At 38.8% G+C, this 17,993-nt stretch overlaps 1 protein-coding gene across 4 annotated transcripts in view; it reads left to right on the forward strand.

The window, feature by feature from the left end:
* The window catches only part of ap3d1 (adaptor related protein complex 3 subunit delta 1), a 30,200-nt gene that overhangs the window by 8,309 nt on the left and 3,898 nt on the right, over positions 1 to 17,993 (forward strand). The window contains exons 11-31 of one of the 4 annotated variants that reach the window (XM_037698120.1): positions 1,895 to 1,943; positions 4,788 to 4,933; positions 5,173 to 5,321; positions 5,435 to 5,665; positions 5,918 to 6,149; positions 6,289 to 6,434; positions 6,603 to 6,744; positions 7,115 to 7,186; positions 7,328 to 7,403; positions 7,601 to 7,800; positions 8,291 to 8,364; positions 9,768 to 9,791; positions 11,673 to 11,835; positions 11,961 to 12,104; positions 12,466 to 12,519; positions 13,819 to 13,923; positions 14,155 to 14,310; positions 14,569 to 14,616; positions 16,388 to 16,577; positions 16,765 to 16,853; positions 17,818 to 17,903. In XM_037698120.1, the coding sequence (XP_037554048.1) occupies positions 1,895 to 1,943; positions 4,788 to 4,933; positions 5,173 to 5,321; positions 5,435 to 5,665; positions 5,918 to 6,149; positions 6,289 to 6,434; positions 6,603 to 6,744; positions 7,115 to 7,186; positions 7,328 to 7,403; positions 7,601 to 7,800; positions 8,291 to 8,364; positions 9,768 to 9,791; positions 11,673 to 11,835; positions 11,961 to 12,104; positions 12,466 to 12,519; positions 13,819 to 13,923; positions 14,155 to 14,310; positions 14,569 to 14,616; positions 16,388 to 16,577; positions 16,765 to 16,853; positions 17,818 to 17,903 (2,576 nt within the window). The remainder of the gene's footprint in view (positions 1 to 1,894; positions 1,944 to 4,787; positions 4,934 to 5,172; positions 5,322 to 5,434; positions 5,666 to 5,917; positions 6,150 to 6,288; positions 6,435 to 6,602; positions 6,745 to 7,114; positions 7,187 to 7,327; positions 7,404 to 7,600; positions 7,801 to 8,290; positions 8,365 to 9,767; positions 9,792 to 11,672; positions 11,836 to 11,960; positions 12,105 to 12,465; positions 12,520 to 13,818; positions 13,924 to 14,154; positions 14,311 to 14,568; positions 14,617 to 16,387; positions 16,578 to 16,764; positions 16,854 to 17,817; positions 17,904 to 17,993) is intronic. The other 3 variants (XM_037698121.1, XM_037698122.1, XM_037698123.1) reach the window with 3 other exon arrangements.

A 17,993-nucleotide genomic window follows, 5' to 3' on the forward strand; every position in this document is an offset into this window, starting at 1 on the left:
GCAGAGAACTATGTTCAGGTTCTAGAACAACATATGCTCCCATCTAGGCGTCATCTCTTTCAGGAAAGACCCTGCATTTTTCAACACGATAATGCCAGACCACATTCTACAGCAATCACAACATCATGGCTACGTAGGAGAAGGATCCGGGTACTGAAATGGCCAGTCTGCAGTCCAGATCTTTCACCTATAGAGAACATTTGGTGCATCATAAAGAGGAAGGTGCGACAAAGAAGGCCCAAGACGATTGAACAGTTAGAGGTCTGTATTAGACATGAATGGGAGAGCATTCCTATTTCTAAACTTGAGAAACTGGTCTCCTCTGTCCCCAGACGTCTGTTGAGTGTTGTAAGAAGAAGGGGGGATGCCACACAGTGGTAAAAATGGACTTGTCCCAACATTTTTGGGATTTGTTGACGCCATGAAATTGGGAAACTACAGATTTTCCCCTTAAAATGATAAATTCTCTCAGTTTAAACGTTTGATCTGTGATTTGTGTTCTATTCTGAATAAAATATTAGATGTTGGCACCTCCACATCATTGCTTTCAAATTTTATTCACAATTTGTTTAGTGTCCCAACTTTTTTGGAATCCGGTTTGTAGGAACGCTACCTGTCAGAGCTCAAACAGGACAATATAATCATACTGTTGCCTGCTGAGTGTGCACGAGGGATGAGAAGACACGGATTACGTATACTAGCATATTTCGCTACTTCATTGACTCGGTTGCTTCCAACAGTGAAGTGATGAACAACTGAAAAGCTCTGAGGCATATTAATATTTACACAGTAATAAGGTCAGACGCATTTTGTTAAAAGAGGTGGGACAATCTTATTTATCTTAAAGCAGACATCAGCCCAGCTAAAGCCTTAGAGTCCTCCATCACTGAGCTTGGGTTAATTGCAGAGGAAATTGTAATACTAAAGGCGAACAAATACTATAATGCTGTGTCCTTCATACACTTGAAATCATACCTGATATTCTCGTCACGCTGTTTTCAGTCCTTCTGAGGATCCGGCGTCTCATCTCCAGTGGTTTATTGTAGTCCAGCCACAAAGTAGGATACAGGTTTTTCTCCGTCGGCCGTTTGTCAACAGAGTGAAATGAGCTCGCATACAGCATTTTGGGTGGTCTCTTCTAGTTCAGATTTTTCAGCCACATTCAATTCCTCATTTAGGTAGGAGATGGAAACTATACCGCTTTTCACTGGAACACTTTTTTTGTTTTGGGTCCGTGTTCAAAACTTGTTGTAGCCACTGATTTAGTTTGGTCTGGGTGTTCGTGCAGCTGCAAACAACACAAGTAGCCTACCTGAACTCAACAAGGCTATTAAACTCTATGGTTGTTAAATAAATGTGAACAAAACAAAAACTGTGTTTTATCTACTAAACTGAATGTAAATTACTTTCAAATAAACCGTGGTCCTTGCTTCACTACCATGGTTAACCAATGCTTACTGCTACTTCCAGTGTCTGACAGGAAGTTGTACCATAATCATTTATACAATAGAGCCCTCAGGAATAAGGTGGATAGAAGTAACTGATCTCAGGCTGTTGATCACTTAAGTGTGGTCTTGTAGTGAACATCTAACTTTAGTTGGTGAAGAAACACACAAACCTCAGTGTGTGTATCTCTGATTGGACCCTTTAAGATGTCATCACAAAACTTAAGCCCAAGCTAAATCTGTTAGGTTCAGAAGCAGAACACATTGCACGCTGCATCCTACATAAAACCTTCAAAACACCCCATTTTTCTCACTTTTGTTTGTCTGATTTTTGCATTTACACTATGCTCTTATACAAACAAGTCAAACTGGTGTGTAAAGGTTAACAATCATGTTGACGGCTCTTCCCCTTCTCCCCTGTGTTTTCCTGCTTTCGTTCTTTCCCACAGCTCTGTGTGCAGAAACTGCGAATCCTGATAGAAGACTCGGACCAGAACTGTGAGCCCTCTGTCAATGCCTGCAGTGTGTCATTTTCTCATTGTCTGTGTGTTTCTGACTGTGGAACGGTCCATCCTTGTAGACGACAACAATGTAGACCCCCGATTCTGGATAACTCGGAACAGTGTTGCTATTTTCTTCTTAATTAAGAAGGCCTGCTTGGAATTATGTTGTTCTTAAGTAACATTCACCTCTTTCCTCCCAGAAAGCCTGCTGAATATGACAGTGAAGGTGGACAACTTTCAGAGATTCTCCCAGATTGAGGCTTCAATCTGATGGCATTACAGACCAACCAGTATTCGAGTTATCTGGACCTCCATTTTGTAGTTAGCTGTGTGTGTGTGTGACGTAGACAGTAGACATCTGGTTTCAGTGAACTCTGTAGCTTTAAGGGTTTATTATTTTACTACACCTCCTGTTGGTCTTTATTCATTGTTAACTATGAGAGGGAACATTTTCAAGTTTGAGACATTTGTGGAGATAAATAACTAGTATTTGGAGTACAGAAGTGGGGCTGCAATAGATATTAGTTCTCTTCAGGCAAAGTGTTTATTGTATTTGCAGTTTCTGAGAAGGTTTATTTCTATTTTCAGGAGCAGAGCTACACAGTTACTGTACCGGATCAAGCCAGCTGTGTCCTGTGTTTGGTTACTCACTTCTTTCATACAGCTGTGGCCCAAAGTTTTCAGCTCAGTTTTTTTAGAACCTTTTGTCAGATGTTTATATGGTATAGTACAGTTATAAGCATTCCAGACATTTTACACTTTTTATAGACAAATACATCCAGTTTAAGGAAATACTTAATATTTACAGTGTTGACCCTTCTTTTTTAATACTTCTGCTATTCACCTTGACAAAATCTTGAGTGATGGCAACCCATTCTTCCCTAATCAGTGCTTGAAGTTGATCAGAGCTTCTGGGTTTTAATTTGTCTGCCCGGTTTTTGCGGCTTGACCACAGGTTCTCAACAAGATTGAGATCTGGGGAGTTCCTGGCTGTGGACCTAAACTTTCAAAGTTTTGTTCACCAAGTCACTTGGTTATCACTTTTGCCTTGTGCCATGGTGCTCCATCATGCTGGAAAATATATTTTTCATCTCCAATTTGCTCCTGTGTTGTTGGGAGAAGTTGCTCTTGGAAGTTGTTTTGATAACATTCCTTGTTCATGGTGGTGTTCTTAAAACTTTGAGCGAACCCACTCCCCTGGATGAGAAGCAACCCCACACATGAATGGTCTCAAGATGCTTCACTGTTGGCATGTCACAGGCCTCATGGTAATACTCGCCTTTTCTTATCTGGACAATAATTTTTCCAGATGCCCCAAACATTCTGAAGGGGGCTTCATCAGATAAAATAACTTCACCCCTGTCCTCTGCAGTCTAAGTCTCTATACTTTCTGTAGAATGCCAGACTGTCCTTGATGTTTTTCTTGGAAAGAAGCGGCTTCTTTGCTGCCCTTCTTGACACCAAGCCTTCCTTCAAAAGTCTTTGTCTCACTGTGCGTTCAGATGCCCTTTGCCATTCCTGAGCAAGTTGTGCACCAGTGCACTGCTGGTGACTTGATCTTGTAACTGCATCCTTTTTAGGAGATGGTCCTGATGCTTGCTTGACTTTATTGGATGCCTGAAGCCTTCTTCACTGCAACTGAACCACTCATTGAAGTTCTTGATGATTTGATAAATGGTTCATTGGGGCGTTGTCTTTCAAGCATCAGTGTCCTGCAATTCATTTCATCACTCTTCACAATCTACAGTTAATACAAATTGCTGCCATAAAAACTGAGGCAGCAAACTTTGTGAGAACCAAAATTTTGTCCCATTCTCAAAACTTTTGGCCACGACTGCAGTAGGGCCTGCCTGCGACAACTCATCAAAACTAACGACCAAACAAGAATGAAACCAGATTTGTATTTGCCAAAAAGCAGCATAAATCACAGCATAAGCCACACATAAGCTACAACACTTCTCTGAAATGTGAATATAATTATCTGGTTCAGTCAGGGCTGCTCAAGTGTTTCATTTAAACACGAATAGCAACATGCTATATAAACTTTATTGTTCTGTTTTGTCTTTTTGTGCCTTTATTGTGCATCTGTATCGAAAATACACAAATTTTAAACGAGCCGCAGTCCAGAACAAAAAAATTGAGGTAATCTCTGTCATCGTCATTCGCTTTGGCAGTAATTCCACATCTGTGGTTATATTTATAAGGTGTTCTCTCCAGTCTCACAAAGGTCAAAACTGCACACGTTTATTGATTCAGGAACCTGAGAGGCATTGGTCTCTGCCACATTAGACAATGACAGACTCCCATACTATTTATAAAAAACATATAAGAACATTTTGGTGAGCGATTATGATCTGCCAAGGACACGTCAAAAGGACAAAACGAAACAAAAATCCACTGTCTCGTGTGTGTTTGTGTCCTTTTCATCATTCTGTGTTTTTGTTTTTATTGTCTTCATAGCTTATTTTAGTTTGTAGCTGAATTAATGTTATCCTATATAGGGATAGTTATGTTTGTTGCTATTACTACTCATTTACAGTTCTCTTAACTGTATTGATTCTAAAATATCGGAGGACAGACTGTTGCAAGCTGTGGTATTTTTTGTGTTTTGGGTTTTTAGTAAAGGTTTTATTTCACTACAGCCAGTTTAGTAACTTGAAATTTTAATGAAGCAAAAATGGTGAATTTTATAAATGTTACAGAAAAATGGTCAGATTTGTTCATCTAGTTTATAAAATGAGTTAGAGTTTTGTATATTTAAGCAGATAGGGTCAACTAAGAGTTGCAATAAATATTCCTTATTCGGTTCACTGAGGCTTTGTATTTTGTCTTCACACAGTGAAATACTTGGGTCTGCTCGCCATGTCAAAGATTTTGAAGACCCATCCCAAATCAGTGCAGTCTCATAAAGACCTCATCCTTCAGTGTCTGGATGACAAAGATGAATCCATTCGTCTCAGAGCCTTGGACCTCCTCTATGGCATGGTATGGAGCCAAAACATCTAGCTTTGCTATTATTACAAGAGGTTATATTCATCTTAACTCAGCTTTCGCACATCAACTGATTACTCTAAACAAGGATGAGAGAGCGAGAGAGAGAGATCCATATATAGATATGCATGCAGCAAACTAAAATACTATTTATTTTTTATTTTTCCCCCTAACTGAATGAATTAAAAACTATCCGGTAACCTTTTAATGCTTTAAATTTATTTTTCTTCCAGGTATCTAAGAAGAATTTGATGGAGATTGTAAAGAAGCTGATGCTACATGTTGACAAAGCTGAAGGAACCACCTACAGAGATGAACTGCTCACCAAGATCATTGACATTTGCAGCCAAAGCAACTATCAGTACATCACAAACTTTGAGTGGTCAGTGCTCTTCCCTGGCAGCATCTTCTGTTTCACTTGGAGCTTTGTTATTTTTGCTATTTTCCAATTTGGTGATTTTTTTTTAAAACCTCCTCTTCATATCTACCTGACAGGTACATCAGTATTCTGGTGGAGCTGACTCGATTGGAGGGCACACGGCACGGCCACCTCATTGCCTCTCAAATGCTGGATGTTGCCATTCGGGTCAAAGCCATCCGAGTATTTGCTGTTGCCCAAATGGCAACTCTGCTGGATAACGCCCACCTGTTGACTGGCAATACGCAGCGAAATGGCATCTGTGAAGTGTTGTACGCTGCAGCCTGGATCTGCGGCGAGTTCTCAGAGTGAGTTGATACTTCAAAATGGAGCACGATAAGTAGTGAAGAGTTCTGGTTCTGATTGCCAGGACAGTTTTTGTTTTAATAATAAATAAAAAAAAGTTTTGGCAAACCCATAGTAAATTCAATCTTTTATTTCATCAATGTTTTATATTCATTTTATTGTTTTTGACTCTTCCATGTAGTGAAGGACAGTTTGCTATTTTTACCTTGCTTTGGGAGAAAATGTGATCTACAATTTTCTCTTATTTTCTTTAGACACCTGGAGAACCCAATGCAGACATTAGAGGCCATGCTGCGCCCAAAGGTGGCTACCCTCCCAGGCCACATCCAGGCTGTGTATGTTCAAAACTCAGCCAAGCTGTTTGCCACTGTGCTGAAGAGTCAGGAAGGGGACACGGACAGCACAGCAGCACAGGAAGCCAGTCAGCTGATGATAGACCGGCTACCACTGTTTGTCCAGAGTGCCAACCTCGAAGTGCAGGAGAGGGTAAGAACAAAAAGCAAATGAGTTGCATCTGAGCCAAGTTCATGTTATTGGTCTTTAACATTATCAAGATCCCAATGCTACTCTACATAAAAAAATAACAAAGAAGCAGTAATCTAGAATGACTCGTGTTGTTTCTCAGGCATCCTGCATCCTGCAACTGGTCAAGTACATCCAGAAGCTTCAGCAGAAGGATGTAGAAGTGGCAGAAGAAGTTTGTGCGTTGTTTGCTGGAGAACTCAACCCCGTGGCCCCTAAAGCACAGAAGAAAGTTCCTGTTCCTGAAGGGTGAGTTTACTCTGTGGAAGATTCAAAACAAAATTTATTTTGGGCTGTGTTATTTATTTATTTATTTATTTATTTAAATACAAGGCATCTGGTTTTTTTTTTTTTGTTGTTTTTTTTATTACACACATTACATTGGCTAATTGGTTGCAAACCTTTGTGTTTGTGAAGCCTGGATCTGGATGCTTGGATCAATGAGCCTCCATCTGAAAGTGAGTCAGAGGATGAGCAACCAAAGGCAATTTTTTCCAAGGAGGAGCCGAAACACTCGCGTCCCCGTCACACAGAGGTGGATGAGAAAGAGCTGGCCAGGGTACGTACTGATGAACTGAACCATGGACCTAAACAACCATATAAATTAAAGACAAAAAAAAGCAAACATCAGTTTTGTTTAAAATACTTATTTATGTAAGCAGCATTCAGTAATTATATTTTTGCTTAATTACACAAGGAATTACCCTTTTTCACCTAAATGTTAGCATGTTATTTTGTTAAAACTAGTTAATTTAGCATGCCACAGAATGATTGAATATGAATTTGTTTGATAATGTTGCTGTAAACAAATATTATTTCTTTTCTTCTAGTTTGTAATTATTTGTCATGTGGATCCCTGCTTGCATTTAAACTGACCTTTTCTGAAATTAATTGAATCATTGCTGCCATTTTGATTTCCTCACTTGCAGAGGAGAGAAGCCAGAAAGCAGGAGCAAGCTAACAATCCATTTTACATCAAGGCATCCCCATCCTCTCAAAAGGTAAGTTGACCACCTATTAACTTGTCATTTATAAACATAGTATTAGTATTTTATTTGGCCATGCCTAGTATTCACTAAATGTACAAACTACACATATAATAAGACTGTTTATGTGTTAAATCCACCACTTCTTCTGTGTAGGTGTATCAAGAAGCTCCTGGAGTGGAGCACATTCCAGTAGTGCAAATTGACCTCAGCGTGCCTCTCAAAGTCCCAGGTGGGTAATAGTTTTCTTACACTAACAGATAAAAAACACTTATTTCACTTTCATTACGTTTAAGAACTTCTACAAGTATCTAAATTTAACTGCAATATACAAAAATCATTACGTTCACCATGAACATTCCCCCTCTATTCATCCCCCTAATGGTTTCAAACACCTGTATCAGGTTTTAATGGTGTCTTGTTGCTCAGGTCTGCCCATGTCTGACCAGTATGTGAAGCTGGAGGAGGAGCGCCGCCAGAAAGCGAGAGCGGAGAAGAAGAAGAAGGAGAAAAAGAAGAAGAAAGAAAAGCGCAGTGGACGAGGGAAGAAACACGATTCCGGTCCTGAGAGCGAAGAGGACATTGCACCTGCACACATGGTCGACATTGTAACGGAGGAGATGCCAGAGGTAGGGTTGCTTTGACGTTAAACTGATGATGTAAGACAAGTGCCTATTAAAGAGAAATGCATTAATCTACTGTAAAAGTTTTAGTTGATTTTTAGTATCATTTGTGTTGTATCTACAATTGTAGTTGAGAATTTTATGAATGAATACAGTTTCATATGCAGGTTTGTGCAGGTGGAGCAGAACAAAATAGAGCAAAAATATGTATAAGAAGCTTTTTCCCTCATTATTTTAGTAAGTTTGTACGATGCTATAGTTTATTAAATTAATATTTACTCTTAACTAGTTTTTCATAACAAATAATTACAATTGTAAAACTATTTTTTTCCTCATTTAAACTCGTAGTTATTACTCCTTTTTTTGGTTCCTGGTGTGTTAGACAACAGAGGCTGGAACTTGGAATGCAGGATCTTAGTGAATTTCCTGCTGCTGAAATAAATATGATGGCAAGTTAAAACTCACTTTTATTGATTGTGATCTCTCCTTGTAACAGAATGCCTTACCCAGTGATGATGATGAAAGAGACCCCAGTGACCCGCACAAAGCTCTGGACATTGACCTGGACAAGTGAGTCAATGCTATACTGATCCCAGTCCTGCATACGATCAGCTCTTTATCAGTTTTTATTAAGATTTTTTTCAGAGAGCTAAAAAAAACAACCTTTCGTTGTTTATGTAGTTGGTGATATTTTAAACTAAAGGTTGTAGCTGAGTGTTTTTTTTTATTTTTAGTGCTCATTTGTTCAACAAATTTCAGTACACGTACAAAGTCAATGTAAAGTTTTCAGATTGTTTAGGCTTTCCTTATTTTTTGTTTTTAACGTTTTAAGATTTCTTTTAAAGTTGATTCCATTTTTTTAATTAACACAGCAAGAGTTTGTTTAAAATATTTTTCCTTTGACATACATTTTAGTTGCTTTCTCAGCTGTGGCTGACTGGTTAGGGCAGTCGTCTTCCAATGGGAGAGTTGGGGGTTCTATTCCACCAGCAGTCACGTGCTGAGTGTCCTTGGGCAAGACACTGAACCCCTCATTACCTCTGGTGTGTGTCCCATCGGTGTATGAATGTGATCTAAAGCACTGATTGGTCTATAGAAGGATTTGTTTGATTATCTTTGTAGAGATGTAGTAGAGTGCTGCATGAATGTGTGTGGAAGTAAACGAGTGAACACAAAGCTGACAAGGTGAGGTCTTTATCCAAACCTCAGCAAGAATATATTGCATAAAAACTTTAATCTGGGAAAGACTGAAGACAGATGGTTTCTGCAGCACCATGAATGCCCAAAAGCACAGTAAAACTTTTTATATAAAGGAAGTTTTGAACCATCAGCAGACTTGAATATGGCTGTCCAACCAAAATATGTAATTTGTGAGGACGTTGGCATTCTTGTCCTGCAGCAAGAGTGTCCTGGGTTTGAGCCCCAGCGGGGGTTTTCTGCATGGAGTTTGCATGTTTTCCTTGTCCCTCAGTTCAAAACCATGCATGTTAGGTTAAGTGACAACTTTAAATTAACCCAAGGTGTAAGTGTGAATGTCTGTCTTTGTGGTCCTGTGATGGACTGGATCTGTTCCCACATCTCACCCACTGCCAGTGTATGTGGGTGAGAGGCACTGCTCCTAGCCAAAAAGTTCAAGATGTCTACGAAGGAAAGGTGTGTTAAATCTGCAGGAGCGTTCATTAAAAAAATAAGCTGTAGGTTGCAGTTTTTTTTGAGGTTGTCACATGCTTTAAAACATGTTATGACATACTGTTGTCAGTAATTGTCTAAAATGACTTTTAAATCAAAGGAATATTAAACGCATCAAAAGTGAAGGGACTGAAGTTGTCTGAAAACATTGTTTATTCTATACATGTTTCTGGACACAGCACTGAAGTCCGTATGACCTGACCCCTTTCTCACACCCCTCATGGCTTTCTGCTTCTTCTTTTCTATGCATACACACAAACATCACTGCCTCTTTGTGAGAGCAGTTTGGTGGAATCGGCTGGGCGCAGGTGAGTAGTATCCCAGCCACAGGACCTGGGCTCCCACTGCCTACGACTGCTTTACTGTCTTTTTTTTCCTTCCTCACACTTATACATTCATCTACATACACTCATACACTTATACATACATGCATACATTCACACACTCATTCATGCATACATACATTTGGAGCTTGCAGTTTGCTTCCCTTCTGCTCTTCTTTCCTTGTGTTTTTTATATTTAGGCTTTGCTTGTAGTTTTGGACATGTTATGTGTTAACATCCCTTTTCTCCTGTTCGGATGCCTTTTCTCTGTTAGTTTGTTTTTTCACTCAGCCTGACAATATCGGCATCTGTGACTCTTAACAAACTACTCTTTGACTAATTTGAAATAGTACTATTTTCATGACAACATAAAATAAAACAGATTGATGCTGATGTTCTCAGGATTTAAAATTTTGCCACTTGTCCTGAAATGGGCTCCTAAAGGCATTTTGTCTTTAGTTTATTTTTAGGTAAATTGGTTCAAGAGTCACCACACCTGTTGCACACTTCAGTCCATTTGCCTACAGTTCATATGTCTACCTCAGCAGACATTCCTGTTAACTGGCCCTCCAATATGCCCTTAAATAAATATTAGAGTTTAATATTTTAATTGTAAAATGAGATGGTACAGGACTTGTTTGAAAAGGACAAAAATGGTCGCATTGGATTTACGCTAAATTAATTTACAAAAATGCATGAACTCGCACACAACTTCTGTTCTTAATTGTTCATAAGATAAACAGTATCTGAAATCAGGTTGTTGTTGTTGTTTTTTGTTTTTTTTTAATAATGAGAGGGGAAAACAAGACCTGACTCGAGCCATGAGGGCTGCATCACCTTCAGTTGACAAAATATTAATTAAAGATAGACTGTTCAGCCAATGGATTTTAATTTGACAATATTTGCCATCTTTAAAACACACATATCTGATCAAGATGCTGTATATTAGCCAAGTAGGAAAACAAAGATGTAGCGGCGGCTGCCATCTCACCAAATTCAAGTATTTTTTTTATCCCCGAGGGGCAATTAGTTTCAGTCAGTAGAGATATAAAACATCCATACTACACACAAGATTAAGACATTAAAATAACAATAACAAAATAACAATGTTCACTGAGAAGCTTGATCACTACAGGGATGAATGCATTTTTCAGTCCGTTGAGGGGAACAAACAGTGCCTTTGTGACGCTGTGCATTTCAAATTGGTTATTTGAGTTTGTCTCTTTTGTGACAAGTTTATGAACCTTTTAATGCATGTGCAGTTTAATGCATGTTCAGTTCATAGATCAGAGATAATTAGCTTCAACAATCTTAATTTGTTTGAAAAGGGTCAAGTACTTGACTGAAACTTAGTATAAAAGTAGTCGAAGGAAGTTTAAAGGAAAGAGTCTGACTTCTTGGAAACAAAATGAGCCTCAAGACATTTGCACAGTATGATGCATCTAGAGAACAATGTAATAAATTTAGACTTTACATGCAGTTTTGGCTCAAAGTGCCAAAATGCCTGGAGGTTTGCCAGCAGGGGGACACATTGCACCTTTTTTGTCTTTTAAGAACTCGCTTTGACAGGGAACAACATTGAAAACCCATCAGGTCAAAATGAAGGAATGTTTTCCGTGTAAAGACTGAAGCTATGTGGGATGAATGGCAAAACAATGCTTGGACTAATACCTAACATTTTTAAAGTCAAGAATCTGAGCTTGAGTGTGACGGTCTGCTGTAGATGACCTCTTGTTTTAGCTTTTGCAACACTAACCGTCAAAGAATGCAGGAGGTTTTAAAGGATTTCTAGGATCCTAGTCATAATGCCAATTGCATCAAGAGTCTCATGGTTGCAATGTGCTTGTGTGGATTTTCTCTGGCCAGGCCGCTTGCAGACAACGAGAAGCTGCCGGTCAGGTCCCATCGTGCAGTCGAGATTCAGAAAAGCCCAGTAGAAGATGGAGAGAGAGAAAATGCCACTTCGGAGGAACCCAAGAAGAGCAGCAAAGAAAAGAAGGAGAAGAAGGATAAAGACAGGGATAGAAAGGTGAAGGTTTAGGATTTTCTGTTACGGTTTGTAAAGACCATGAAATTAAATCAGACTTCTGGATTTAACTTTATGGTTTTTGTCTTGGTTTGACTGACACACAGATTTTTTTTTTCTGTTTGTAGAAGAGCAAAGAAGAAAAAAAGAAGAAGAAACACAAAACCGAAGGAAAAAAGGAGGACCTTCTTGGTAGTCAGATGGATGAACCTGTGGTCCAATCAGACGAAACAAATGAAGTGGCAGCACCACCTGCTTCCACCTCTGCAGAGGTATGCTGCTGTAACAGTTCAACATTTGCTTTCACCCATAATTCAGATTACTTGATCTCAAGCTCTTGATTAAAAGTGTCTTGAACATATTCTGTGTATTTTCTTCTAAAAAGATTAATGCAAACATGTTTGATTCTTTTCCTTGACTCAGCACTTTCATTGCTTCTTCAAGCCTCTTTTTCAGGCTGCTCTTGTGTTCAAGTATCAGTTTTCTCGTAGCTGACTGCGCAGTCTTCTGCCATGTTCTTGATTTATTCATGAAATAGTGCAGTGTGATCTCTGTATCCATTGTCATGAATGGTAGTAAGATACAAAGCCCCTCTCACCTCCTGCCACTCCTCTCCCTGCCTTCCTCTTCTAGGTTTCGGATCTGGATTTCTGGCTCTCAAACGCTCCGGTGCCCTCTAATACCCAGGTTGAGTCACTCCCTCCCACCCCTAACTCTCTCCATGTTCTGCCTTCATATGCTCACCTTGCATATTCCTCTTTCGTAGCTTTGTGTCTCATATCCCTTTCGCATTATTTGGATTTATTCTACACTCCCTTGAGTAGCTTTTAGATAAGCACCACAGTTTTGTTTCTTATCCAAGACACTTTTTTCCCAAATTTCTTTTCCTTCACAGGTCACACTATTTTCTCACATTACCACGCCTCAGTCTGTTGTCCAGCATGTGCTTGTGTGCATACACAATGTGTATGTAATTGTCTCAGAGTGTCAGTGGTTCTCCTTGGCTTTTGTTTCACTCCATGGGTCTTGTGGTGGTTTTAAGGTGGTGGCATTTGAGCAAAGGTCTGGCCTCACTTGTGTGTTTAGCGTCCCCACTGCATCAGAATGTGTGTGTCCTGACTGCCTCCTCGGAGCTCATGGTCATCGCCGTCAAAGATGGTGATTTGTGATGGAAGTAATTATTTGTTTGTGTCCACACACACACACATGAACAGAACAAGATCTGAATAAGCATTTATAGTTAATAATAAACCAGGTCTAAGTCTGAAAAACTAAATGTAAATATTAAGTAGAAAATGTAAAAACATTGCCTTATTTAATTGTTTTGTCTGTCAGCAGTAAAAGTAAATGTCACATAATTAATTTAACCACACAAACAGGCTTTTCAATTCAATTCAAAAAATAAAAAATAAAAATTCCTTTTGCCTCACACCACAGACGTTTTCATTTTTATCGACATCTTTTAATAGCTTTGCTTGATGAGATTAGTTTGTTAACACTAAGTTTATAAGACATTTGCGTATTTATCGTTCATCATCATTCGGCCCTGGAGTAAAATCTGACCTAGAAACATGCTTCAACATGTTTGTGTGGAAGAGTTCTTTTTGCATTAGCTGTCACAAAAGCCGAACAAATCTTCGTCAGATCTTTTTAAGCAGTTAGGAGAATCCTGCACCAGGCCCATGACTAGCATCTTGTGTAACTGGTTAATGCAGCATTTCATAGAACACCCAGAACAAAACAAGCTGCTCTTTCCTTACAGATATAATTTTTGGTTTGTCCTGTTTTAGTCTGTTGATTTTTAAAAGTTTTACCTGGGTTAGTGTTGTTGTAGACATTTGTTATGGTGTTTATTGGTGAGCTCAGTTTTTTTTTTTCAACACTAACTTTGCCATCCTCTCTTGACACAGAGGTTACAAACACAACTGCTATTTCACTCTTGCTGATCCGTCTACGTGTTGGTGTTTTTCTTTTGTGTGTGAGCAGGAAGTAGCGACAGTAGCAGCAGCAGCTCCAGCGCCTGGGGCACCCTCTGTCACAGCGCCAGACTCCGAGCCTGATGAACCCAAAGACACAGAAATCGAGGAGCTGGTGAGTTACTGCTGATAGCATGTTGATGGCAAAGTTTGAGATTCCAGTTCACAGTGCCCTGACAAGATACACTGGACCAGCAGCTCTCATTCTCACAAGCTTGTATAAATGAGTTGCCACAGACCTGCCATTTTCTCTGGTCTGTAGAGTAGTTTTCATGCCTCAACCAATTCATTTATTAGATTTTTCCAGAAGTGGCTATTTCAAATAATTATTTGTCTTGTTAACCAGAAGTCCTCCAAACACAAGAAGAAGAAGCAGAAAAAGGAGAAGGAAGACAAGGAGAAGAAAAAGAAGAAGAAGCATCATCACCATCATCACCACAGTGACGGCGGTGGAGAAGAGTCGGTGCAGAATGGGACTATGGAGGAGGAAGAGCCTCTCCCGGTCAGTGTTAAAACGGCTTCACAACAATTAGAAGTGTGAACAAAGAGCCTTTGATCTTTATATGTGGGACTTTATTTATTAATTCTAATTAAACCATAGGCTTCATTGTCTCAGTTAGGTTTCTGACATCTCCGGTTAATCTTGCTGACCAGTATACACATGCACATGCTTGTTATGTATCAGCTACATGGAACAAGCTCCTGTTGCCTGGTTATCACAGAACGCCTGGTCTTACCTGAACTCTTTTTTTCATTTCAGCCCATGTCCAATTACTGCCTGCTGGCTGAGAACAACTACATTAAGATGGTGAGTGATGGTGGGATCATGCTGCAGAACAGCCTTTTAGATATTTTTGTCCTCATTTGGGCTGTTGTACAATTGAATTCCTCTTTTTAGTTTAAAAATGAATTAATCTCTTTTTGCTTCCCCAAAAAGACAACAAAATACACACCAGTAAAACACAGTATGGTTATGTTTGAAATTAAACCTGATTTAATTGTTAAAATTATTTTGTCTTGATGATATGAACATATTCATAAATATCCTGATGCATGCTCAACAATCCAGGGAGATAAATCTAAAAAGGTTAAGTCAGGTCCTCTGGACAGATTCTTCTTTGTTGAAACGTTTTGTCTTTTGTCCAAAAGACTTCTTTAGCCTGAGGAGCTGCAACAAACTTCTCATAGAGGATCAACCAGTCTGCTGGTGACAGCCAAATTTAGTTGTTCACATGCAAAAGGAGGACCATCAGTCTAACAGCAGATCGTTAGTGCCTTGGTGGCCGCTTGCTATTCACAGAGGGCTGAGTGAAACTTGCAATAACAGAATTGTAAGAAGGTGACAGATGAACACAGAGGCCTTCACCCCTGGTTAATGATGAACGAGTTTTCTTCACAAAGCTGCACCCGTCCAGAAGACCTGACTCAGCCTTTTTAAATATTAATGATCAGTTTGCCAAATATGGGCCTACCAAACAGTGTTTCTACTTCACCCCCTGTTTGTTGTTGGGCTGTGTGAATGCAGTTCAGCTGTCTTCTGTGTCCCTGCATCTAAATAAGTTGAATATTGTAACAGATGGAAAATCTTTTTAAATTTTGGACATTGTGAAGTGTTTTTGTTTTTAGGAATAAATAATCTAATAATTTTGACTTGATTGTGAGTGTAAAAAGTTGAAAACTGCCAAGTTTAAGGTCCTTGTATTGAGGAATTTGGTTTTGCACAAATACAAAGATAACTAGTTTAAGTGAAGCAAAAAAAAAAAAAAGTAAATATACTTGATTCTGTTTCAAAGCAAATAAGTGAGCATTTTAGGTTCAGTAGCTAAAGTGTATTCCTGTTACCAGGATGTGGAGATCCTAAAAGAAATGATCAGTCAGACTTCACCTCCATCCAATTATTATTATTATGTTATTTACTGCAGTTGGAAAGAGGGGAAGTTTATAATTTAACAACAGCTCTTTTTAGAAAATATTGATCCTCAAAGTGAGAACGTCACTGGACTGGATGTGCTCTTTTGCTTTATAAAATAAAATGAAGTCTGTTACTAAGTTCAGCTACACAGCTGATCAAAACAAGCGTACCTCTTTAAGCTGAGAGAACAAATATTCCTTTATTTCTGGCACCATCGGGACTCTACAGAAACAAATAAAATGTTTAGAAAACCCCACATTTACCGTCTTTTTTTTTTTCTCGCTCTCTTTAAAGATGATGGAAGATGCTGACGAGGTAATGGTTAAAGTTCTGTCACTGACAGAATATTTTAAAAACTCTTTGATGTGCTTTTCTTTGTCCTCTTTCTCTTTTAGGCTGTTTTCTGAGGCAGATGACGTGCGTGCTTCTGTAGCACAGCCAGTGTTTCTTCTTTTTCTGAGATTGATTCTGTCTGTTTTTTGCCTCTGGGTTCAAAGTGCTTCTAGGAAATCTTGATGTCCTTTAACTTTTGAGTAATCCATCTGTCTTGCTGTTTTTTGTAATGCTTTGACTAAGACGTATTGTTATTTTTAACAATGAAGAAGGGAGAATGGGCACTATGACTTTAAATATTAATACATTTTTTTTTTGTTTTGTTTTTTCCAAGGTGAGTGATATCCAGGGGAACTTACAGGACGGCAGTCAGGTGGTTGTCTCTGTTATATTTGAGAACAAGTGTGACAGCTTCCTAAAATCCATGGAGTTCAACGTAATGGATTCTCTGAACTCCAAGCTGCAGAGGCCAGATGGCTCAAGTCCACATGATGGCCTCGTTGTCCCCTTTCAGCTTCCTCCTGGTCAGTAATAATCTGCAGCATGCTTGTCTTTAATAGTCGATTACCAAAACAATGCATAAACAATATGGCACACTTTAAAAGGAGGAGTAATTTTTAGGTTCTTACAGATTTATGCAACATGAACGTCAATTTCAAGATGAGAAATCAAGTTGAATCTTCTAACATTAGGCTTCTGTTTTGTTTAAAGGAGTTTCCAACGAGGCAAGGTTTGTCTTCACTGTGCAAAGCATCGTGATGCCACAGAAACTGAAGGGAACTCTGACCTTTATTGTCAAGGTTTGTGTTAAAGCGCATCAAGTATACTTGCATTGCATTTTGGTTATTTTGGTCTGTCAGCTGACCATTTGAACAAGACTAGGTTTACAATCTCGAGCAAACTTTCAGAACAAAAATGTCTCGGCAGACTTTGGGGGTGGGGGGTGGTAGTATTTAAAAATCTGTAAATCTTTTATTTTGTAGAATCTAAAACGAAACAACTTGCCCAATTTGGAACATGCTGGTTTTTCAAACTTTTTTTATAAGAACATTTTAACCTTAGAAGAACATGGTTTGTATGTTCTGGCCCTTCAAATCATTTTTACAAACTTCAGATACCGTTTTATTTATGTTTGTTTGTTTTTTCCACCTAAATTTTTTCTGGTGTTATACGTGTTCATATCGTCTGAATCAAGCTCCTCTGAAACAATCCACTTCTCAGATTAAAAAACAATTTTATACACAAACGCAGCGCTGGGCCACAGAGAGACATTCACATTGACGGTCTGTACAGAACGACTTGGAGCAGAGCCCTGAGCACTTTCTTCAGAACTGGCCACGCCTCCAACAAGTGGTTGTCATAGCAACAAACTAAGGAAGAGATCCCTATACTCACCATGTGACGTGCTCTCAGCCAATAAACCCTCATATTCTGACATGTATGATAAAATGGTGTTCTGTCTTTTGTTGAGCTAGGTGTGTAACTAATTAATCCTTCCTACAAGAAACTGGACACTTCCTACCCAGAAGAAACCATTTTATATAACTTCTTCAGAACAGGCACTCTGCTCTGTCTCTCTCTCTAAAGCAACAACTTAATCATAAAGAGAAAATGTATAGACAATAACTACAAATTAACCATAAAAGTATAAAAAATACAAATAAGATACAACCAAGGAAAGATAAAATATATTCCACTGGATTTTTATGAACAGTAATTGAATCATTTTTGTGTTTAATGTTGTGGCGTTCTGCCTTTTCACAGAATGAAGACTCGTCTACTCATGAGAAACTGGACTTTAAACTGCACTTTACCTGCACCTCCTACCTAATCACTACTCCTTGTTACAGGTTGGTGATTTATGCGTCTCTTAAATAATCGTGGACTCATAATTTTTGGAGGAACTTGATTTATTTATTTATTTATTTTATTTTTTTTAG

Source organism: Nematolebias whitei, chromosome 3 (assembly GCF_014905685.2).
Source record: "Nematolebias whitei isolate Nwh7 chromosome 3, NemWhi1, whole genome shotgun sequence".
Taxonomy (NCBI): Eukaryota; Metazoa; Chordata; class Actinopteri; order Cyprinodontiformes; family Rivulidae; genus Nematolebias; species Nematolebias whitei.